General features: G+C 37.9%; 1 protein-coding gene across 6 annotated transcripts in view; it reads left to right on the top strand.

Annotated features, from left to right (window-relative positions):
• CDK14 (cyclin dependent kinase 14) overlaps positions 1-24,976 on the top strand; it is a 605,606-nt gene that overhangs the window by 393,210 nt on the left and 187,420 nt on the right. For all 6 annotated transcript variants that reach the window (XM_004457637.4, XM_058297008.2, XM_071215175.1 and 3 more), the window contains one exon: positions 6,670-6,763. In XM_004457637.4, coding sequence (XP_004457694.2) covers positions 6,670-6,763 — 94 coding nt within the window. The remainder of the gene's footprint in view (positions 1-6,669; positions 6,764-24,976) is intronic.

The following is a 24,976-nucleotide window of genomic DNA, read 5'->3' as shown; positions in this document are numbered from 1 at the left end:
TTCAGAAAGAAAAAGAGAGCTCTGCCATGGGGCTGGAGAGGGGAAGTTCATACAGGGCAAACGTGAAAGAAAGTGAGGAAATGCTCTGATTGGCTGACATTATGTTTCCATTTTACATAAGGGGGTCTTATATTGTGGAGGGCAGCTATATAATTGATTAATAATATTATATGCTCCTCTGGACTGCCCATGTGCCAGCTGGGCCCTGAGCCTCAGCAGAGTGGCGATTCCTACTCTCTGGTTCGTTGGTCTTATCCAGGTCAGCTAACAGGGAGGTGAAGATGGTCAGCCACCACACCAGGGAATCAAGAGTGCCTACAACTGTAAGCAGAGGAATTGCATCCATCATCTATGTGGAATCTAAGCCCCCTCTTGATCTAGAGGTGAAGAGGTCATCACCATCCCAGGATCCACAGAATGGAGGAATAAAGTATGGAGTAGAGTGGACTTACTGATATTCTACTGTAAAACTATTGTGATGAGTAATAGAAGAAATTGTAGCATTGAGGTGGAGAAAGTGGCCACAGTAGTTGCTGAGGACAGGGAGAGGGTAGAAGAGATGTGATCTGGGGGCATTTTTGGGATTTTGAGTTGCCTTAATGATATTGCAGGGTCAGATGATGGACTTTATATATCCTGCCATAACCCACTGAATGTACTGGGGGAGAGTGAGAACTACAGGGTAAACTATTATCTGTGTAGTGCAGCAGTGCCCCAAAATGTGTTCACTGAGTGCGATGAGGGTGCTGCAATGATGAGGGAGGTTGTTGGTGAGGGAGGAGTGGGGTTGGAGGTGGAGGGTTTACAGGAACCTCTTACATTTTTTAGTGTAACATTTTTTGTGTGATGTATATATCTTCAAAAAAATACAATGTATAAGCATGATGTGGTGGGGAGTGGGTTATATGGGAACCTCTTATGGGTTTTTTAATGTAACATTCCTTGTGATCTATTAATTTTAAAAAATTAAACATTAAAAATATATATTTTCTGCTTGTCCAATCTAATAAGCTATTTCTACTGAACCAAATGCATATCTTATCATAGGAAATCTGCCTGCGGAAAATAGTGAAAAACCAGCTTTTATTTGGGAAGCCATTTCTATTCATAATTATTTCCAAGTAATAAAGCTATATCGTTTTCTTTTCTTTTTTCTTCATAACTAATGTGAATGATTTCTTCTATTTACAATTAGGTGTTATTATGAAAGTGGACCATAACATTGGTCAGGGTTGTCAAACTTTTTCTGAAGGCCCCAAAAGTAAATATTTTAGATTTTGCAAGCAATATGGTCTCTGGAGCAGCTACTTGACTCTGCTATTGCAACAAAAAAGCAGTCATAGACTGCATAAATGAATGAACGTGAGTGTGTTCTGATAAAACCTCATTTAAGCACACTGAAGTTTGGATTTTGTTTAATGTTGTGTGTCACAAAATATTCTTCTTTTAATTCCCCCCCCCCCAATCATTAAAAAAATGGAAAAGCCATTCATAACTCATATGCCAGACAAAAACTGGCAGTGGGCCAGCCAGATTTGGCCCATGGACCATATTTTGTGGACCCCTGTACATGCATCATGAGCAAAGGAAGAGCATGGACTACTGTTAGTCTCAATCGTTTGCATGTCATTATGCTGCTGTGAGTGTGCAGCATAAAGAAAAAGGTGACTCTACAATTAGTGCTTGTAATTGCTTCTGTTCTGAAAGCTGTTTTATCTTCGAATCATCCTGTAAACTGGGTTCCCTGGGGAGTTTGTTCAGCTGGTGACCATCATCTGTCATGAGTAATGGAATGCTGAGAAAGATCACAAACTTCTAACCAACGGGTAAAACATGAACTTCTTTGCATGGAATAGGGACTGCTGTCTTTTTAACCTTTTCTTCAATTTTCTGCACAAACCTCAACAATGGCACTTGGCTCTCTCAAGTTTCCTCACTTACTAGATCCTGTTTTCTCTACTTGAAATGTACCATTCTCACCCCCAGCAACATAATGTAATCCACCAATCTCAACTTTTCTAGCCTTTTAAGATTCCAGGTGTACATGTCCTCCCTTGCCCTCCACACCGAGCAAGGCATCTCCTTTCCATCCTCCATTGATGTCTTGTCATGGGAATTGGGTAAAAAAGAATGTATTAGAATCATTGTGTTTATATCATACAAGCCTACTTCAAAGAAACTTCAGTAGAGTTTTCCCCAAATTGACAACCACCCTAAAAGTTTACATGTCATGACCAATGATGATACTGACAATGAAACTTTTTTAAACTATCAGAAATTAAGAACAAGCAAATCCTAGGGAGAAATTTAAATGACCATTTTTTAAAAAAAGATTTATTTATTTATTTCTCTCCCCTTCCCCCCCACCCTGGTTGTCTGTTCTCTGTGTCCATTTGCTGCATCTTTGTCCGCTTCTGTTGTCAGAAGCACAGGAATCTGTGTTTCCTTTTCGTTGCGTCATCTTGTCGTGTCAGCTCTCCGTGTGTGCGGCGCCATTCCTGGGCAGGCTGCACTTTCTTTCGGACTGGGCGGCTCTCCTTACAGGGAGCACTTTTGCGCGTGGGGCTCCCCTACACAAGGGACACCCCTGCGTGGCACGGCACTCCTTGCGTGCATCAGCCCTGCACATGGGCCAGCTCCACACGGGTCAAGGAGGCCAGGGGTTTGAACTGTAGACCTCCCATGTGGTAGACGACGCCCTAACCACTGGGCCAAGTCCGCCACCCTAAATGATCTTTTTTAGTCTCTTTATAGAAAATGGCATTATAGAATTGTTGTCATATAAAGAGGTCATTAAAGAGTTTTCATCCAAAATTGTTTAAAGTGTTAGAGAGATGTGCCAGACAACTAATAACAAATATATTTTATTTTCTGAGTTTTATATTATTTGTCGTATTTGTTAGCTTGTAAATTTTTTTCTGATTTGATTTATTTTCTCATTTAAATTGTACCCAATTTTTGCTCATAGTTTTGTATTGGTTTTCATAATGAGCTCCCAAATAGGTTGAGCTTTAGGCTTCAAAAACTGCCTTTCTTCTCATATTGACAAATAATTATTAAATCTGCTTAAAATGTTGCTTTTAGTTGTGATAAAGTCATTTGCACATCTACAGTATGAATTAAATTTGGAGATTTTGAGTTTGGTGATATTGAAAGTTGTGTGAAAGCCAGTGGGTAACTAATCCTAAAATGAGAATTTGAATACACTACATCTTATGACACCTTTAATCATAAACTTTTATAACCAGTTCTTAGTCTTGAAAAATTTAGATTAAGTGTATGACAATTCACATTATCATTAAAATTCCCTAACAAAGCATCAGACTAAAGGAGGCATTTCTTAAATAAGATTATACACTGTTAGTACACTGCCTAAGTGGATGAATTCTTTCTCAGTTAACCACTGAGGGCAGAAAGCTTAATCCATTAAGAGAAGGAAGCATGGGGCTAATGGAGGGCAAAAAGCAAAGGAACAAAGGGGGAGGGAAAGGCAACCATTCACTTCATGTTAAGTTTTGAAGGGCTTTAGTTGCTATTTGGCAATAAGGCAGCTCCAGTAATCTTGTATTCTACTATGATAATATATGTATATGTTTTATATTTCTACTTCATTTTCTTGAGATTTATGTCTTTTTAAATAAGTTTTTATTTTTTAAGTAAAAGTCTTTCAGCTTCATTAGTACACACTTGAGCATCTTTGAAAAGATGATGTCATAGAAGCATCCATTAGAAATAAAAGCTCATGTCCTTTAGCCAGCTAAGCAGATGAGAGCCTATAGAGGTGCTTTATCATCTCATTCTAACTGAGTAAAGTGGAAGCCTAGATTTATCTTTTAATGGTTCAAAGTATCATGTAATGGACATAATGTATAAAAGACCAAACAAAAGTAGTGGTTAAGAGGATAGCTATGTGTAGCTCTGAGAGGGTGACGGTTGCCTCATCAGCCAGGTTAGCTGTGTGCCAGGGTGGGGGAGGGTGGGGTGGCTGTGGCTTCTGCTTGTGTCTTCACACTCAGAGTTACAGCTCATTGCAGGAAAGACTGAGGCCAGAGGTAGAGAATGGAGAGAATGTTCTGAATGTAAAAATAAATAAATTTTTAAAAAGTAAGATTTAGACAGTTATTCAGGATCCAGGATATTTTAAGTAAACTTAAATTAAAGACAGTAGAAGCGGCGGACTTGGCCCAGTGGCTAGGGCGTCCGTCTGCCACATGGGAGGTCCACGTTCAAACCCCGGGCCTCCCTGACCCGGTGGAGCTGGCCCATGCGCAGTGCTGATGCGCGCAAGGAGTGCCGTGTCACGCAGGGGTGTCCCCTGCATAGGGGAGCCCCACACACAAGGAGTGTGCCCTGTAAGGAGAGCCACTCAGTGCGAAAGAAAGTGCAGCCTGCCCAGGAATGACGCTGCACACACGGAGAGCTGACACAAGATGACGCAACAAAAAGAAACACAGAATCCCGTGCCGCTGACAACAACAGAAGTGGACAAAGAAGAAGACACAGCAAATAGACACAGAGAACAGACAACTGGGGTGGAAGGGGGAAGGGGAGAGAAATAAATTAAATAAATAAATAAATCTTTTTTTAAAAAAAGAATAGAAATATAGATCAGTTATCTTATAAAAGAATTCTTGGCAGAAAATGTTGGAAAACCAGCAAATTGGAATTCAAAATAGACTTAACCCAGTTATCTGATGCCCTGGTATTTATAAGCATGTAATTACATTTTAATATGCTAATAAAATAATTCTCTTAATACCTACATTGTCTCTCAAATCTAAAAGGAAAACAACTTGCATTTAAACACATTTGTCTCGAATACTGCATGGAAATTAGTTTTTTCTACTTAAATGAAACTTTTTATGATATAAAAAAGCATATGTTTCCCAAGTAGGCCTCTTGGGAAGCAGACTTGGCCCAATGGAGAGGGCGTCCATCTACCACATGGGAGGTCCACGGTTCAAACCCAGAGCCTTCTTGACCCATGTGGAGCTGGCCCATGCGCAGTGCTGATGCGCCCAAGGAGTGCCCTGCCACGCAGGGGTGTCCCCCCGCGTAGGGAAGCCCCACGCACAAGGAGTGCGTCCCATAAGGAGAGCCGCCCAGCACCAAAGAAAGTGCAGCCTGCCTAAGAATGGCGCTGCCCACACGGAGAGATGACACAACAAAAAGAAACACAAGATTCCTGTGCTGCTGGGCAAAGAAGACGCAGCAAATGGACACAGAGAACAGACAACCGGGGTGGGGGGGGAGGGGGGAGGGGGGAGGGGGAGGGAAATAAATAAATTTTTTTTTAAAAAAGTAGGCCTCTTGTCGTTACCTCTTGGCTTCTGAAATCAGTTATAGACACAAGGATTTGCCCAACCTAAATTAATTAATATGAGGGTAGCAATTGAAGAACTGCCCTGATGTGTTCGTGATTTTATTAGGATTATTACAGCATTAACCCACTAAGGTAATTTTTTTTTAAATCTGATGATTGTCAGAATATAGATCTCTAAGAAAAACACTGGATTATCTGAACATCCAAGTCTCTGGAAGACAGGAACCAGGCCAGTTCAGAAGATGTCAGCTGCAGGAATGTGTAGCCATTCATGCTAGTTCTCTACCATTAATTTTCTTATGATCTATTTTCATGTGCCAGTTTCTCTCCATCCCACTACTATATGACTTTTTTTCAAAGTCCCAGGAGAGGAATCTAATTGGTTCTCTGCCCAGACTATGGATTGGTTATTCCTGTTGGGTTAAGTACAGGTTGCTGTGGTCTGGGAGGTAAGGGTCCTCTGATATCCTGGACTGCCTTGTTAGGAATTGTAAGCATGGCAAGTTAAGCCGAAAGAGAAAGTCGAGTATGGTAGGTGGCTGATATATAGGGTAAAGCCTTCATAATTAAGCTTATAAATGAGAGCTATCTTGTCTGCTGGAATGTTCGTGGAAGGCTTTACAGAGGAGATGACATTTAAATTGGATCTTCGAGGTTGGGCTGGATTTAGTTATCAAGAGCAAATAGACAAAGCAAGAGGGTATTTTAGGTAGTAGAATAATTTGGGCTACACTGCACAAGCATATGCTTGGCACATGAGTAGATGAGTCTGGCTCAGTGATCTTCAAAGAGCTGCTCAGTAGAATTACATGAACAGCTTAGCCTCAGTGCCTGGGCTTCTACCTACACTGACTGAAACAGAATCTCTGGGGGTTGTGGTCAGAGCATTTGTACACTTTAAAAGTTCCCCAGATGATTTTGATGCAAAGAGGGTATGATGAGCCACTGGACAGGCAGAGCATACAATAATACATTATGAGTTCATGAAATACAGTTGAAAAGGTGTGTTAGTTAGGACAAGGCTGTGGAGGTTTTCTATATCAGGCTAGAGTTTTTTTTATTGTGTCGTGTAAGTAAGATGGAGTCACTGAGGGTTATTTTTTATGGGGTTCCAGTGTCAGCAGAGCTTGGTATGGCTGCATCTATTCAGGTACATAGAAGGGAGAAAGAAAAGTTGCAGGAGGGTTTATATGTCTAGGTATACGTGGCACAGCACTTGTTACCTCATGAACAATATTATTTATTCATTGCTTCTCCTTTTAGGAGTAGATGTCCTAATCCCAGATTAAATATTTCTAAGCAGAATGTTTTGAAGTTGTTGTAATAATCCTTTCTTCTTTCTTTAGGGGAGTTGGCTGCATCTTTGTTGAAATGATCCAAGGGGTTGCTGCTTTTCCAGGAATGAAAGACATTCAGGATCAACTTGAACGAATATTTCTGGTAAATTTTCTAAATAGTGCTTTGAGAAGAACTGGTTTCTAATTAGTCAGTGACAAATTACACAGTGGTCAGTAGAAAATAATTTAAGACAAATTTATTAGTTGTCCCACTGTATTAGTCAGCCAAAGGGGTGCTAATGCAAAATATCAGAAATCTGTTAGCCTTTATAAAGGGTATTTATTTGGGGTAGGAGCTTACACATACCAGGCCATAAAGCATAGGTTACTTCCCTCACCAAAGTGTTTTTCCGCATGTTGGTGCAAGATGGCTGCTGACATCTGCCCAGGGTTCAGGCTTCCTCAGTTCCTCTCTTCCCAAGACTTGCTTCTCTCCAGGCTCAGAGTTCCTCTCTTCCCGGGGCTTGCTTCTTTTTCCTTTGTGCATTTACTTCCTGGGGTTTTAGCTTAAGACCCCAGCATCACATTCCATCATCAGAACTCCAACATTAAAATCCTCCACTCTATCCTTTGTCATGCCTTTTATCTGTGAGTCCCCACCCTCCAAATGGGACTCAACACCTTACTGACTATGGCCCAGTCAAAGCCCTAATCATAATTTAATCACACCCAGGTACAGTTTACAAACATTATCCTACATCTATTTTTGGAATTCGTAACTATGTCAAACTGTTACACCCACTTAGTTCCAATTGATTTTGAACCTTTAAAAAAGTAGGATCTTAGTTAAGAATTATGGTTTTAAACTATCAGACACAGGGGAGTGATTGTAGCTCAGTGGTTGAGTACTTGCTTCCCATGTATGAGGTCCCAGGTTCAATCCCTGGTACCTCCAAAAAAAAAAAAAAGGCTCTTGTAAACTATCAGACACAAATAACATGTCAAAATGATAAGAAAGGGTAGAATGTGAGTGGCAATATAGAGTGATGGGCTAAAAATGAGGGTTCTGACAGAATAATTCCAAATAATTTACCTAGATTTCCCCCCTTCAAATAGGTAGAGATTAACTCTCCCACCCCCTGCACTTGAGTGTGGGCTGCACATGATAACTTTCTTTCAAAACCTTGAGTATGGAAAGGGTGCATGTGCGGGGGATAGAAACTTTAGAATGGAGAAACTTGGCCAACACTGGCCAGGTGATCAAGCTTGACATCATCAATGATAAGTCATGTTGATTGAAATTTGTTCTTGTTATGATGTGATGAGAATAACAATTCACCAATAATGGTCTTCCTCCCAAACCATATCTGCAGTCCAATCATGATAAACACATCACTCAAACCCAAACTGAAGGACATTCTACAGAATACCTGAATGGTACCTCTCAAAACTCTCAAGGTCATTAAAAACAAGGGAAGTCTGGGAAACTGTTACCGCCCAGAAGAGTGTAGGGAGTCATTATGACTAAACGTATTGTGGCACCCTGGATGGGATCCTGCAACAGAGAAAGCACATTAGGGAAAAACCAGTGCCCTCTGAGTGAAGTGTGGAGTTTATTTCATAGTACTGTGCCAGTCCTGGTACCTTAGCTGTGGCAGAGGCACCATAGTCATTCAAGATGTTGACCTCAGTGGAAATTGGGTAAGGGGTATACAGGAGCTCTCTGTACTGTTTTTGCAACTTTTCTGTATCTAAATGTGATCTAAAATTAAAAGATTATTTAATGTTTTTAAAAAGTGATCTGGAGTCTGATTGTCTGGGTTTTATACCCTACTCTGTCACTTTTTAGCTGTGTGACCTTAGACAAGGGATTTAGCTCTCTGTGCCTTTGTTTTTCCTTTGGAAGTCATACTAGCATCTACCTCTTAGTTTATTTTGAGGAATGATTGACTTAATACACAAAATAAACACTCCTAAAATCTAAGTTGTAGTCACTTTTAGTATCACCTTTTTACAGACTATTTTTATTCTATGGAAGTATTAGCTAATATTCATATAAACTATTATTTAAAACATAATTAGAGCTAGACGAAAATGGTATTTATTAAAAGGGTTCAAACTTATGTACATTGTAGCAACTAAGCACGTTGCCATTTTTTCCCTTCTTTAATAAAATTCCTATATGAAATCACTGCGGTAGATGTTGGTATGCCCATATCAAGAGATATACTTATTGATCTATCATTCATTTCCATTATGCAACAGCTGCATTAAAGTATATTAAGTATAAGGACCACAGTAGGGTATACTGATAGAAACTGAGACTCTCTCACTAGTGAGTTTTCACTTTGATGTGAGCCATAAAATGATAAGAAAAGAACACTGGAAACCAAGAAACCATGACTCCTCTATAGACTATCCTCTAACCCAATATGTCCCTGCTCTTATCAGATGGACAAACATCAAAGTCCCTCATATTTTAGAAACCTTCCTCAAAAATTGGTCCTATTGCTTTCTTCTCCAAAAAGCTGGCTGTATCCACTTCTTTTCAATTTTACTTTGTTTTCCGTAAATTTCCACTCACAAATGTTAAAATAATTGATGAATAGAAAAATAATATATCCTTATTGTGGAAAATTCCTACAATGCCAAAAAAGTATAAAACCTGAAAACCACCCTTTGTCCTATAAGCCAGAGTAAACCACATTTAGTATTTTAGTATATATCCTCCATAGATTTTTTTTCAATATATGTTTAAAAAAACGGAATCTTATTTTGTATGCTGTTTTGTAACTTGCTTTGTTTTTACTTAACCTTATGTAGTTAACACCTTTCTTTAAAAAAAAAAAAAATCCAGAAACCCATTACCATGAGAGGGAAGAGTTTCACTGTATGGATGAGATATTGTTTGTTTACCCAGCCCTGTATTGATCATCTGTTTACAGCTTTTCACTATTATAAAGTATTACCAGGAACTTTTGCACTGTTGTCCTATTAGTTAAGAGTTATTATTAGAATTTAAAATCCGTAATGCTATAAAATTTAATTTTCAGACACATTCACTATCCTTGCACATTCATCCCTTCATCTAAACTATTGAAACATTTCCATCCCTCTCTTCCCAAGATAATCTTTAATTGATTTTAATGGGTATATTCATTTATCAATTATATTAGGAAAAAATAATATGAAATTGAGTTTTTCCATCCATGAATAAATTATTCATAAGTTTTCCCCCTTAGCATAAAAGATATCATTTTATTAATATATTTTATTTTCTTTTTTCTACTCAAGACTGTATTTTCAGTCAATTATTTCATGTAATTTTTAGAATTGTTTTCTTAAAAGTAGAATAAACTTTTCCGTATATGTGACATTTAAAAATAGTAGGAGAGGAAATTTTAACGGGCTATAGTTTGCATCATATGGATTTTTATGATATAACAGATCTCAAAGTATTTTTCAAATTTATGGAAAGCTCAAGTTTAATAATAATACTAAAATATATTCTGAAAGTAATTTCCTAAACTTAAAATTCCATTTAGATTTTCATTTTCTGATACCTGCTGACATTACTGGTTTTTATGCTAAAACATTAAATTACTATATTTAAAATATGCAAACTTCCAAAGGAAATATATTATTTTAGCACGATTTAAAAGAAAAACGATTATATAAATATAATTTTATAGCAATAAAACCAAGAAATGAGAATTTTTTAAAAGCATAGATTATTGACAAAATATGTTGAAGTTTTCATTTTAAATATTATTTTTGTAATTCAAGTAATTTCCTATTGCTATACCCTGTTGGATAGCTTCCTCTATGGAGATTTTGCTCTTATTTCTTAATTTATGACAATCATTTTCTAATTTTATGAGTATACAGGGGCCTTTGAGTTATGACTAGGCTTTTAATAAGTCAGAGAAATAAATCATTGTAAATTTCCCATGGTATTATCAATACACTAAACTACTATTTGCTCTTGTTAGAGCACAGAGAATGTTAAATGCAGATAATCATGATTGGTAGTAATAACTCATTTACTGTAGTTATTTTACATGTGAAATGCTTTTTACAAGTAAAAAGATCCTGGGAGATAAAGATTATCATCTATATAAAATTGCTGCCTAAGAATAAATTATGTTATGTGTTTGCCCCAAGGAATTAGACATGACCAAAAATGAGAAATCTACAAACTTCTTTTGACTGTAAATGTTATTATCTTAAATATTTTATTTTCTCCACTGAATTGTTTAAATTTTCAAATGCTAACGATGTTTCACATTAAGCAAGTAGACTCTCAGGAGTTGTGTGATCACTGGAAAAGGAAAATGTACAAACCTAATAGGGTTGAATCACTGGGAAAAAATGCTTTCCCTCAGTGACCTTTTACGTCTGGCCCGAAGAGGAATGACTATGAAAGTCTGCTTATATCCACTTTAAAAGGCTTGGAACATAAACAGCCAGAGATTCCTTACCAAAGCAGCAGTTGTGTATCCAGCTTCTGGTAAAGCATTACCAAGGAGATTATCAACTTTGAAAGTCATGAAACATGGGATAATTTGCTTTTTTTACATGTGTTTTAATTAATAAAGGGATTGAGTCCATTCATTCATATGTGAACTGTGCTCAGAAAAGGTGTTTAAGAACTCTGAAGCACAAAATTAATAGCTTATCACCCAAGATAACCACTATAATTAACTCCCACACACTGAGTCTTGAAACAAATGTAAAAGGAAACAAAGATCAGTCCATAAAAGCCCCTCCATTTTTCTTTTGAAGGTTTTCTTATCTGTTTTTCTTTTTCCTTCCTTTGGTGAAAGGGAGCAGTCCACATTTTTAACAGATTTAGTGAGTTCATTTTGGAAACATAACTGTGTTGATATATACAAGGTGAACTATCTGTGCTACTTTCTGAGATTCATCATTAAATCATTTCCTTGGAATTGTGATGCTCATTTGCAAGAAAGGAAAAGAGTGATGGAATTTTGAGAAATTACTTTATAGACGTTTGAAATGCCAGGTGATTGACCACCTAATTCTCTAAGCCAGCAACTCTGCTTGTAGGTTGAGAGAGTGATTTATTTTCATTTCTTCAGCATTACCCATTTTTTAATGTGGCATGATGGACTCTATTCACCTTCATTATGAGCAGTAGATGTATTCATTGAAGTGAATGTGTTTTCAGAGTGACAAAATCAGAACTAATAAAAAATTGTATTCTAATTACATTCTTCTGAATTAAAAAAGCAATCTCTTGATTTTACCATGGGAATATGACCCTCTTCAAAACAACTGAACAAAAGGCAGAGAATGCTTGCACAGCTGTCTGAAACCTTTGGCAGATGCTTTGGCAGATGGGTTTGTGAGGCTCAAGAACCATGTACGGCAGTCACGAGAGAGGCTGGCGTGATTCGGTCTTTTGGTATATTCTTGTTCTCCCTGACTTTGATGCTGGTGACCCTGAAAGTCTCTACTTTCCCAGTCTCGTGGGTCTTCTGGCTTGAAATGGATATTCATCCACCAGTTGCTTGTTAAACTGTTGTACATTTACTTTAAACAATTGTTAAAATGTCCCTTTTCATCAGTATGTGTTATATATATATACACACATATATCATTCAGAATTTAAATGTGCATTTGTAAGTGCTTTTTAAAAAAACATTTATTTATTTTTAAAGATTTCTATCATTTATTTATTCCCCGGGTTCAGTTCCCTGTGCCTCCTTAAAAAAAAAAGAACACGAGTGCACAATAGACAAGAAACAGAGAGTAGACAGCAAGTGCAAAACAGGTGTGGGGGTGGGGGGAATAAATAAAATACATTTAAAAAAAGGCATTTTAGCAAAATTAATCTAGAATGGTGTCATGAAGTAGAGAACTAAGAAATACATGTTTGGTTGGAGAAGGAAAGAGAGTGATCTTTATTCATTTAATAAGGATCATATGAATCAATTTAATATATATATCTAAATTATTGAAAATATTAAGCAACAATATATAAGTTAATTTGGGAAGGCAAAAGTTGGGAAAAGATAGGTTAGAATTTCTCTTCCCTCCTCCTTCTGAACAAATAACTCTTGTAATTTGTATGTGTCCTTCAAGTCTTATCAATATGCATAGTTATTTACTTGGTAGCAATTAATTGTCAGAACAATGTTTATAAAAATAAAACAGACAATCTAAAAAAAACAATGTGAAGGTAAATAAAAATCGCCACTAAGAGATAAGCAAAGTTATCCCTTTTTTTTTTTTGCATTTGCTTTTCACAGTTGGAGTCATAATGCATTTATAGTTTTGTATTCCGCTTCCTTTTCATTTTAACATTAAATAGGGAGCAATTTCCAAGTCATTACTATATTCTTGAAAATATTATTTTAATTATACTATAATATTCTGTAAGTGTTCCAAAATTTACTAACACATTGCCCTATTACTAGGTAATTTGCTTGCAGTTTTTATGATACAGTAAACGTTATGTATTTTTATCCCATTCAAATATTCTTTCATTCAGCAGGGCTTATGAGGCATTGTTTCTGTACCAGGCATTGTGTCTGAGCAGTGGTGAGCCAACAGGCACAGTCCTGTTTGCCTCAAAAATACTGTTGGCTTGGCTACATTTCAATAGTTTCCAGAAAGTCAGATTAGAAGGATGCTCTTGAGAAACTGTGGTGATAAGCCTTGGCTGTAAATGATGAGGAAGAGAAAGGAGTCAGAGCATACTAGGGGAAAACAAAGTGATTAGTGAGATATGGAAAGTAGTTGGATGTTGAAAGGAGTATCTGTGGAGGGAAGGGAGGAGAGCTGACAGCACTGAACCCAGGTGGAGGATTCCAGCCCCCAGCTTGTGCACGGCAGGGTCAAGAGGAGGAAGTGCATCAAGGTAGAGTGGCGACTGTGGTGGACCCTGCCTAAACCTGAGGAGATGTTCACGATTCATGGGGATGGGTTGGGGAGCGGTGGTGCTAGAGCAGGAGAGAATCCATACGGTGGCAGAAAAGTCAAGGAGCACCAGAGACGTGAAGAAAGGAGAGAAAAGACCATTCCGTCGAGGGAGATTCTGGATCAACTATAGAAGTTGAGGAGTTGAGACCAGAGGCCTCCTTTTCTAGTGTTCCCTCAGCACATGCCTCATGTTGCCTGTGTGCAGTGTACCATGTGTGCTCAGTCAGTGCTTTCACCCCAGAGGAGAAGGCATTCTTGCTGGAGACATGCAAGAGTTGACCCAGACCACCCAGGAGCCTAATCATGCAAGCTTAGGCATCTAGTGGTTTTCAAGGGAGACCCATCGATCCCCCCTGATGTGTCAGGGATGCTGGAGTGAAGGCTCCCTGGAGTGTGGCTCAAGGGGAGACACAGTTCTAGGCCCTATATGCCTGGCTCTGCTTTCATTAAGATTGTGTGTATAAAATAGATTCCAAGGATGAAAGAAAGGTTTGAAAACCCTTTTAGGCTGTCCCAGGTCAAGAATTCTGTGAAAGACTATGTCTATATGGAATTTAAAAAAGAGCTAGATGCTGTGAAAATGAAGATGTTAGAGAAAAAAAAATAGACTGAATCATAGATGGAGACTTTATTTAAAGGTTTTGATGAAGAGTGCTTTGCACTTTAAGCTAATAGAAAGTTGGGCAGCAAAGTTAGTGGGTCATTTGTCTTAAGAAAAAACTAGGACAGCAGTATATCCTACTATAATAGAATACCTAATCCCATTTCTATTTACACAGAAACTTCTGTTAAAAAGCTAACTTTGCTCTGTTATGTACAGACTATTTAAAATAGCTCACTGATAAAAATATATATATTTTTGCCTTGAGTGTTCTTGTATCACATAGCATTAAAGGGTTTCTGCAAATGGAAAATGAGAAAATTTTCATTAAATCATTCATTTTCTCATTAAGCTATTCATTTATTCATCAAATATTTATTACATGTTTTCTATGAGCTAGATAATTTTCCATGTTTTCAGGAGACAGTGAAACATGAAACAAAGTCTCTGCTCTCATGGCACTTCGTTCCAATGAGGGAAGAGAAACAATAAGCAAATATGTATATAATGTGTCGTGTGACTCTAGGTGCTATGAGAGGTGCTGTTCTACACACGGTGGTCTGGGGAGGTCTCTCTCTTAAGGTGATACTTGTTCATTGAATGCAGTTAGTGAGGGAGCAAAGACATGCACATACCAGGAGACAGAGCGTTTCAGGCTGACAAAATAGCACGTGTGTGTGCTTTAAATCAGAGTTCTCAAGCCTGAATATGACAAAGTAAGGCTTCTTCTTCCTAGTGCAGCTGATATTCTTGTTACTGTGACCTCTTCTATATGAAGCATTTTCTGATGGCCTTGCTTTGTGCAAAGCATTAGATTCCCATCTCAGTGACTGTTCAGACATCAGATTGAGCAAATCGACAGAGCTTGTAATACACCTGAGCTCATCAGATGGAATTAGGCCGCAGCTAGAAACGTGGGCTCCTGAGTCAGCCCACCATGAGAATTGATAGAGGGGGTCAGAAGTGTTTCTGTTTTGAAACGTGGAAGATGGTTCAGAGGTGAGAACAGAAAAGGAGTGTCCAGACTTTGAGGAGAGCCGGAAGAGCACTTTTTTTAGAAAGTTTAAAGTAGAAGAATTTCAAGAACAGAAGCTTTATAAATGCTATCTGTGACTACAGGGATTGGTGGAAAATGGTGCTGAGAAAAGGGGCTGTGCTTTGAAACTGCCACACTGACCATGTCAGTTTTTATGAGGGCATGTTATCAAATGGAGCTGACAGCTTTGCCGGCGGGGGTGGGGATCCTTGAAACAATGTTATCCAGCTCCTAAATTTTTTGTGTTTTTTTCCCCATGCTCCGTTCAGCCATACAGCACTGCTCCCCATGCTATAAATGTGGGAGTGTGAATTGTCACGAAGCATTACTGGACAGATCACAAGGTCTCTCACTTAAGGTCCTTCCTTTCTGACTAGCAAGTTCACAGATGTGTCAGACTAAAACAATAGCGAAACACCGTCTTGGTGTGGCCTGTCTGAGGCAAGCGAGGAAGTGGAGACTCTTGGCAAATTGCCAGAATGTTATCCATAATGTGGAGTTCCATAAATCAAACTCTACCTTAATAAAAGTCTTCAGTTTGCCAAGAGCTTCCACACATGTCTTTTATTTCTCAGAACATCTCGTATGTTGTGTCTCATGGTAGGCATTGTCTAAGGTGCCCCTCCTAAGTATTTATGTCCTTATGTTAATCCTTGCCCTTTTAGTGTGGGCTGGACCTAATGGGCTGCTTCTAACAGATAGACTATGGAAAAAATCACAGGATGTCACTTCCAAGAATAGTTTATGAAAACATTCTTACTTCATCTTGCTCACCCTCCCTTGCTCTCTCACTGATTCACTCTCTCTGGGACAAGTCAGCTGCTGTTCTGAGTTGCTCTTTGGAAGGACCCTGGTGGCAAAGAACCGATGTTCCCAGTCAACAGCCTGTGAGGACCTGAGGCATTGCAAGAGCCATGAGTGAGCTTGGAAGCAGTTCTTTTCCCAGGGAAGCTTTCATAGGAGACCACAGCCATGGTTATCCCCTTAATTGCTGCCTGGTGAAAGACTCTGAGCCTAGCAAAGAGGCTCCTAGATTCTGCACCAACAGAAACTGTGAGCCAGTAAGCATTTGTTGTTTAAAGCCAGTGAGCTTATGGTAACTTGTTCCATAGCAGTATATCTCTTTTGATCCCATGACTGACAAAGGGCAGGTACCATTATTCTTGTCTGACAGCTGGGGAAATTATCTTCAGAGATGGTATGAACTTGCTGAAGAATACATGGCTAGTAAGTGCCAGAACAGACACTAAATCCTAGATCTAGCAACTCTTCCAAAATACTCTTTTGTTTTTTGGTTATCTTTGCTCTGATTCTTAACCAGGAGTGGGTATTAGAATGACACGGGAATCATTTTCCAAGAGCACATTCTTTGGCCCCACTCCACACCTACCGAATCAGACTCTCAGGAAATGTGACATATCTATGTATTCAAATAAAGAGGCCCTGGTTGATGAGCCCTCCTAGCTAAGAACTTCCACCCAGAAAGACATATGTGCTTGTTTTGAATTTTCTGGCTTGATGTGGCAACACTTAAAAACCTAGATATCCAGAATATAGAGATTATCATTCAGTCAAACTAAACCCTGTATATCTTACAGGGATAATTTTGATACGACTCTTAAGGGACCTGCCCTTATAATGAGTACATTTGGGGTTTCTTTCACAGGACTCTATGTTAGTAATATTAGGTGACTATTATTAGAACCATGAACACAAGCTAATGAAGCTCTGTAATCATTGTACCCCAGCACAGTAACTTCTTATCTTGCCCGATCACTCTGTGATTGTATAATTAAACACACTCTCTTGCCCACCCTCATTTTGAAGTCTGACATTTCTTAGAGCTCAGAATACTTTGCCCTCAAGGATAAATCTGTCCAGGCTGTTCACCTTTTTATGAAGCATGGGTTTTGTTTAAAATCTTACCTTGTGTCATCTCCTGCCCAATTCCCTGAAAGAAAAAAAAAAAGCCTCAAAACAAATTCTGTCCTAAATTGGCCTCTCATGTCTTGAAGAAATCTATAGCTGTTTGATTGAAACTTATCATATAAAATAATATAGCTAAGTCATTAGAGCATATCCTTTAGAGACCAGTTTTATCCTAAGTCAAGTTAACAGATTATCTGACCTTGGAGTTGAATTTGTCCTCTAATTAACTTGTCTCTTTTGACAGTGACATACATGCATTATCCAGGTCACAAGTAGGTTGTGTCTTTTTGTATTCTTCCTAAAATCTTTATTTGTGAGTTTAATTGTATTGGCAGAAGTGGTTGAGAGCTATTTTAAATATTCAGTGAATATATTTTTAGTGTAGTGCCTAGTACAGACTAAAGCTTCAGTTAATCTTAATAACTCTAGGTAGTAAAACTGTCAGTGAAATTGAGTCTCTGCCTGGGAATATCTTTTCTGGAACAAGAGCAAATGTCAGCCTTATCATACTTTGCCTTTAATGTTGGCAAGTCCCTGGTAAAAATGCAAGAATCGGTTTAGGGACACATCCTGTGCTTTCAAATCTCTGTGCCTTTATGCTTGTCAGTAATTCCTCTTTTCCTATCTCTAATGCCTAAATGTGACCCATGTTCTAAATATTTGAAATATTTCCCCCATCCTGGTGAATTTTTCTTTGATTCTCTAATTGGAAATTCCCTCTCCTCCTGGACACTCTTGGACTCTTTTTCTCTGATTATCTCCCTTCAATTTATACCTTGGAGTTGTTTTTGCTCTTATTCCCTTTAATAGAGTTTAGGATTCTTGGCAGTGGGGAGTTAGGAGGGAGGGAAGTATTTTGCAGCGTAAGTCTTAGTGTGGACCCTGGTGCTATTCAGTATCAACTTGTGATGATAGAATTATCCCACAAGTCAAGTGCTTTTCTTAAACTTCTCTGTGTGCCTTTTAAAATGCATCTTCTGGAACTCCTTGGGGATAACTTTAAAGGCCACTTAAACAAATTAAATGTGGGGTGCTAAGTAAATGCAGTGGAGAAAGTACAGTCTCTTCAACAAATGGTGTTGGGAAAAGTGGGTAGTCACAGGCAGAAGAATGGAGTTAGTCCCCTACCGCACACCATACACAAACCCTTATGAGTGTGAGGCGAGGTTTTTAGGGGCTGAGGAACATGAAGAATTCCGTGGCAGCAAACAGAAAGGGGGCTGGAGAGGTAACCAGAGGCCAGATCATCAGAGGCTCCTCAGGAAAAACTTTTAAGAATGATAATACTAAACAATAAAAATATTTCACCTATATGTTGAGTATATTCACTTCTTTTACTCTATTAGGTATTATTAACATAGCTAGCTGCTTTTGAAGAAGCTTCAAAATTTAATAAAAAATGGAGAAGGGCAAAGCCTAAAAGAAGCCACTCTAAATCTTTTTCTAATTACAAAGTGAAGAGACTTTTGGAACTGTCTCTCCCCACTTTTGGTGAATTGTTATTTGAGAGCTTAGAAAGTGGTACTAAATTCACCTGCTCTGAGAAGGAATAGACACAGCGAGCAGGAAGGAGGCTTTTCCTTTGGGCTTACAGCGGTCTACTTTTATAAGGCCGTCCGTGAACACCGGGATTCCATGAGAAAAGTGATGCTCCCTAACAACCACCACTACAAAAAATGTTAAGATGATTTTCTTTATTTTGTGTGCTTAAAGATCGATATGAGTTTATATTTTCCTCTGGTTTCTCCTTTTGCAGTTCCTCCTTCTACTAATATGCAGATCACTAAATGGAAGATAACATTTAACGCTCACATGCAAAGTTCATTTTACTGAAGCTCATTAGAACAAATTATTGTCAGCTCACTCTAAGTAAAATCATTATTAACTTTGATTTCATGTTTGCCAAGTGAATTGTAAATCACTGAAAGGTTAATAAAACCTTTTTTGGACAATAATATTAGGCCCATTCTTTTTTTTTTTTTTTTTTTTTTTTTTTAAAGATTTATTTTTATTTATTTAATTCCCCTCCCCTCCCCCGGTTGTCTGTTTTCTGTGTCTTTTTGCTGCGTCTTGTTGTCTTGTTTCTTTGTCCGCTTCTGTTGTCGTCAGCGGCACGGGAAGTGTGGGCGGCGCCGTTCCTCGGCAGGCTGCTCCCTCCTTCGCGCTGTAGGCCCATTCTTGAACCCCATCTTATTCCCAATAAAATGAAATCTTGCTTATATTTCATACTGTTCTGATGTATGCACATTCTAATCTGGTTGTTGACTCTTGGCATGTGATTCAGTTCATTCAGCCATTGTGAGTGCCTGTCACCTGCCATTTCTATTAAAGAAGTTTGGTGAGATTTTCACTGAATTTTATTTCTATTAGTACTAAGAGTGCCACTCTGAAGGAATTAGGAAACTAAAAATCTCATGGGAACTCTAAATTTGATCACCAGTGACTTTTTTTTTTTTTAAGATTTATTTTATTTACTTATTTCCCCACCCCCACCCCTTTCTTGTTTGCTTTTGCTGTGTCTATTGTGTGCTGGTCTTCTTTTTTTTTCAAAGGTTACACTGGGAACTAAACCTGGGGCCTCCCATGTGGGAAGGAGTTGTGTAATTGCTTGAGCCACCTCTGCTCCCTGTGTTCTTGTGTCTCTCATTATGTTTTCCTCCTTGTGTCTCTTGTTGTGTAATCTTGTGTCAGCTCTCTGGACTGGCCCATCACGCCAGCCTGCCACATCAGCTTGCTGTTTTGCTTGTCTTCTTTAGGAGGCATTGGGAACTGAACCCAGGACCTCCCATGTAGTAGGTGGGAGCTCAGTTACTTGAGCTACATATGCTTCCTGGATCACCAATAACTTTTAAATTTTCTTCTTCATAGGGAGGATCCTTTTTAGAGTGGCACACATAATTTTGATCTTCCTAATATGCCACAAAGTCAAACTAGATGCCAAATGAGAAAGGCATTAAATTTTATTACGCTCAGTTTTTACAAATAATAAAAAATACTGTCCTGTACTGAAGCAGAATATTGTCCCTTCTTGTCAATAGTAAGATCCTCCTCTCAGGAAAAGTATTTATTGCCTGACAATTTAATGGAGGCTGTGATCGGTGGAAGAGGATGGTGCAAAGACAAGTAAATACCAGTCTCACAAGCAGAGGAGCTAACAATATAGTAGTGGGATCAAGTTGAGGCATTAAAACCTATAATCAGTACTTTGGGGATAGGATGTAGAGTTGAGGGGCATTGCTGATTGCTCATTCTCCTTCCTGTGTCATTAAGTTTATATGACTTGGTTGAAATGGAAGCATTCATTTATTTGAGCAGATGTTTATCAACATTAATATGGGAATGATAAAAGTTCTCCACTATATTGTTCATTTCACAGAATTCACTGGCTTTAATCAAACAATAATGAACATTTACTTTTGGGTTTTGAGATAGAAAGTGACCTATTTGTTAAAACATAACTATTCTGTCACTTATAAATATTTAATTATTATTATTTGCTAGTAAACTTTTCTGTCTCAGCTGCTGCTTTAGCATGTCTTTAAAACCAATTTGAAAAAAGGTAATGACTGAGTCATATGATAAAATGGTTTCATTTTTCACTACCAATACACATTTTCTTTGTCCTCTAGTTTCCAAAATTATGATTTTATTTATGAAAATGCTACAAGAAGCAAGCTGATTTTTTGAAGCCAACTGGCTTGCTTTTCCTCTTCTCAGTAAGTTATAGAGCCAAATTAAACACAACAGGATGCTGATTTTTCTTGCCTTTTGACTTACCATCCACTTCTCGACCTGCAGCCCAAGAACTGAGTTTGACAAATGTACATTAACCAGCCTATAATCTGTGTATAGTCTTCAAAACCCTACATTAAAGTAAAACAGAGCTACTTCCATTTCACTGCTCAGTATTTTACCGTCCCTTCTCATATGATCCCACCTAAAAAACAGCTGTGCTTTATTTCTCGCTGATGTGCACATTCATTGCAGAATGTTTCCACTGATGTCAGCCAGGCCTGATGAGAAAAGCCTTATGTTTATGGCACTGGGATTGGACCCAAGAAAGTATTAGAAGGAGGATGTGGCTACTCCTGCAGGTTTATAGAAAGATGCTGAGATTCACATTGGTTTAAGTAGTTCATGAAGATTTTGCCACAAAGATAAAGAGTACTCTTTTTTTTTTTTAATTTTTTAAATTCCCTTCCACATACCCCAGGCTGCTCTTTGGTCACTTTGTATGCTTCAGGGCTGCCTGTGGCAAAATTTAGGATAAATTTTAGAAAGAAGAAAGACAAATAAAAGAATCATTTTTAAGTGGCGTTTTCCCAAACCCTTAAAAAAAGAAAAATTGTGAGGTGTTAGCGACAGTTTTAAAGGTGGCTTAGACATGGAATGAAGCAGATTGCTTCTTTGTTCCTCAGGAAAATCCTTCAGGAGATCAGCATATTAACTAAGAGGATTATATATTTTTAAAAATTAATGTATTTATAAACCTTTTTTTCTTCATATTAGTTTGGTCTTTTCTGGAATCAAATTTATGTGAACAAGCTTGTAATATGGTAGATCAGTTTTAGGAAATGCGTAACTAAATGCAGAAATAGCAACTACACATCAGCAGGTAAAAATTTAGTTCTGGGTTTTTTGGGTTTTTTTTGTCTGTTATATTGTTTCTGATTTTGATTTTTAGCCTTATAATTTCTGAAAACCTTAACAAGATTAATGTTTTTACCTTTATGCTCATCAACAGCTTTTGGTTAGAAATCCTTCATTTTTTGTGTATGTTCTAGTTCATCTGTTTATTGATAAAATTTTAGTCCAATGAAGATTCTATTTTTTAGGTTAATATTTTAATTCACCTTCTTTTCCCTTAAGGGAACCTAGTAAGAATTTGAAGACATATCTGTGCTGATTGCTTAATTACCCCTAAGGTTCTGTGTATTCTACCAAAAATAATGGGAAAAAAGGAAATTCAATCCTGCTACTCACTCTCAGGATACACAACTTTGATAATACCAGCCTTTTAGATGATAAAATTGAAAAAGAAATCACCAGGAAAAAAAGAAAGCAAATGAAGAAATTGTGTTGCAGGTTAGCCTGCTAGATAAATAGTATAGCAATAATGGAAACATAATATGAAGCCACCTTCAGTAGTGACTCTGCTTTTTTCCCCCCTGCCTTGAGAAATACAATGCTTTTCTTCAAATGTGAATATAGAGATTTTTTAAAAATCTGTTACTCTGCCCTTTACTTCTGATTAGTATTTAATTAATTCCACTGTAACCCCAGGAGAAAAATTAGGATATGTTGCAGTAATTTGTACGTTCACTTCCTAACAGTGTTTGAGGAACAAAGTTGGTTGACCAGAATGCCCTTTGCTGCTTCCATTAAAATAACTCTCATAATCTTTCATTTAACAGTAGCCTACAGAGCTTAAACCCAATTGTTGTCTTCAAAGCTCATATTCTTTTCATTACACTATATTAAAGTCCAGTATAAGTGATACAACTTAACCATCTGTATTAAAAATATGGAATTTATGACTCCAAGAATTGATGTCTGGTAAATGTGAAAGTATGTCAAAGATTTTTTAGATAGTTTTTAGAACGGAAGCTTGTCCTCACTGTGAGTTGGAAGTAATAGGAAATAGAACTACTTCTAGTCCTATTTCCAATTGGACACGCTTAGGAAGGGTTCTGTTTTTTCACCTACAGAATGAGATTAGATTATCCATAACTTTCAGAATTTGGGTGTTTTCTTTTTTCAGTGGTGTAGGGGTTTTTTGTTGTTGGTCTTTTATTTTGTTTTTATGAAGTCTCATCTATAATCCGATACTCCAGACTCCACCTGCTGGGTCTTCTCCCAACCCACTGCTGTAGCTCTGTAAGCCTGAAAGAAATAGTAGGGCTCCAAAGAACATAGAATGAGAACCACCAGACCAAGTGGTCTTTAGGGTATCTCCAAACTTTTTCAATTATTGCCACACTAGTTATAACATCTCTCATATCTTTTAAGATAATGTCATAAGGGTACTTTTGTATCTCGTTATGCTATTTTAAATAGCCATTTATTTCTTAACCAAAGAAAGGAAATAAACCTATAATATCTTAATTAAAATACTTACCCTGTCTTCTGATTACCTTTATCTATTTAGTTGATTATTTTGATCATTTGTGTAGTGATATATGTTTTTCAATCCCATAGCATTTTGTTTCTTGCTTATAGTGTGAATTGCCTTCTACTAAAAATAAGGATTCATGGATTAATACAATAAATTTTACAGAGTATCTACTTCATGTCAGGTGCTGTATTAGGACCTAAGATGCAAAACTAAATATAGTCCTTGCTATCAAGACCTCACAGTCTAGTCAGAGAGCCAGACAATGAAGTAGATAGTTATGAATGCCATGTGGTAAGTGCTGAGTACAGACTCCTCTGTACTCTTGGATGTATGATAATAATATCAAATATAATCTACCTAGAAAAATGGCTCTTGATATATCACAAATAAAATCACTCAAATTTACTCCCTCCCTAAGTCTTCCTTGCAGTAAATGGTACCATCTCTCACCTTGTAGCTTAAGCCAGCAATTTAGGAGTCTTACTTAATTCTTTCCCTTTTCTCATTCTGTGCATCATATTTGTCAGTTAGTTTTAGTAGTTCTAGTTCTGAAAGAGTCCTGGATTTGATCCACAATTCTCCACAATGCTAGTCCAAGTCACCTGGTCACTGCAGTAGCCTTCATGTCACCTCCATCTTCCTTCCCCCCTCCACTTTCCCAACAGTACTCGTGCAGTTTTCAAATTGTGGAGAAAGTGTATTGGTCAGCAAATTGCTTCAGCTATTGTTAAATAGGCAAAAATAGCATGTCTTTTAAAAGAGAGAATACTTACTTCTATCTCATGTATGTGCAAGCTGATGGGTAGTCTTGGTGCTTTGCACACTGAGGTGATCCAGGGTCCTGGGTTCCTTGTCTCTGTCTATCCTTTCTCTTCTAAGGTATTGAGTATTGTCATAATACACATGGTTGAAGCTGGCTTACCACTACAACATCAAATGCCAGGCAGCCAGGAATTTCCTTTTAAGTGTATGATCTCAAAATTGCATGCTTCCAGTTGCATTTTTTTTTTTGTCCAGAACTTAGTTCATGGCCAGAACAAAATCATAAGGAATCTGGGAAATGTAGCCTCTAGCTGGATCATCATCTACATAGCTGAAATTCAGGGGGATTGATTATTAAATAGAAAAAGTAGAGAAATGGTTATTTGGGGAAATGAGTAAATTCTACCACGCAGATTGATTATTTTAAAATGTCATATCATGCTAATACCTGCTTTAACACCATATAATGACTTTGTACTGTGCTTAGATTCAAAAATGAACAAATGAATTACCCACAATACAATGTATCTAAAGTGGGAATACAGTTTGTGTAGGACTTAAATGGAAAGTTATAGCATTACAAACTTATACTAGAAAAAGTGGAAGATTTCCAATTAATGATCTGTGTCCTCACAAAGAACTACAAAAAAAAGAAGTGAATTAAACCCAAAGAAAAGTAAAAGAAGGAAATAACAATAAAAATGAAATCAATGAGGGAAGCGGATTTGGCTCAACTGATAGAGCATCTACCTACCATATGGGAGGTCCAGGGTTCAAACCCAGGGTCTCCTGGCCCATGTGGTAAGCTGGTCCACGCGCAGTGCTGATGTGCGCAAGGAGTGCCATGCTACGCAGGGGTGTCTCCCGCATAGGGGAGCCCAACTCACAAGGTGTGAGCCCTGCAAGAGAGTCACCCAGCACAAAAAATGCGCAGCCTGCCCTGGAGTGGCACAGCACACACGGAGAGCTGACGCAGCAAGATGAT

Source organism: Dasypus novemcinctus, chromosome 5 (assembly GCF_030445035.2).
Source record: "Dasypus novemcinctus isolate mDasNov1 chromosome 5, mDasNov1.1.hap2, whole genome shotgun sequence".
Classification (NCBI taxonomy): domain Eukaryota; kingdom Metazoa; phylum Chordata; class Mammalia; order Cingulata; family Dasypodidae; genus Dasypus; species Dasypus novemcinctus.
The sequence above is the reverse complement of the archived record's forward strand: the minus strand, read 5'-3'. Positions and strand labels throughout refer to the sequence as shown.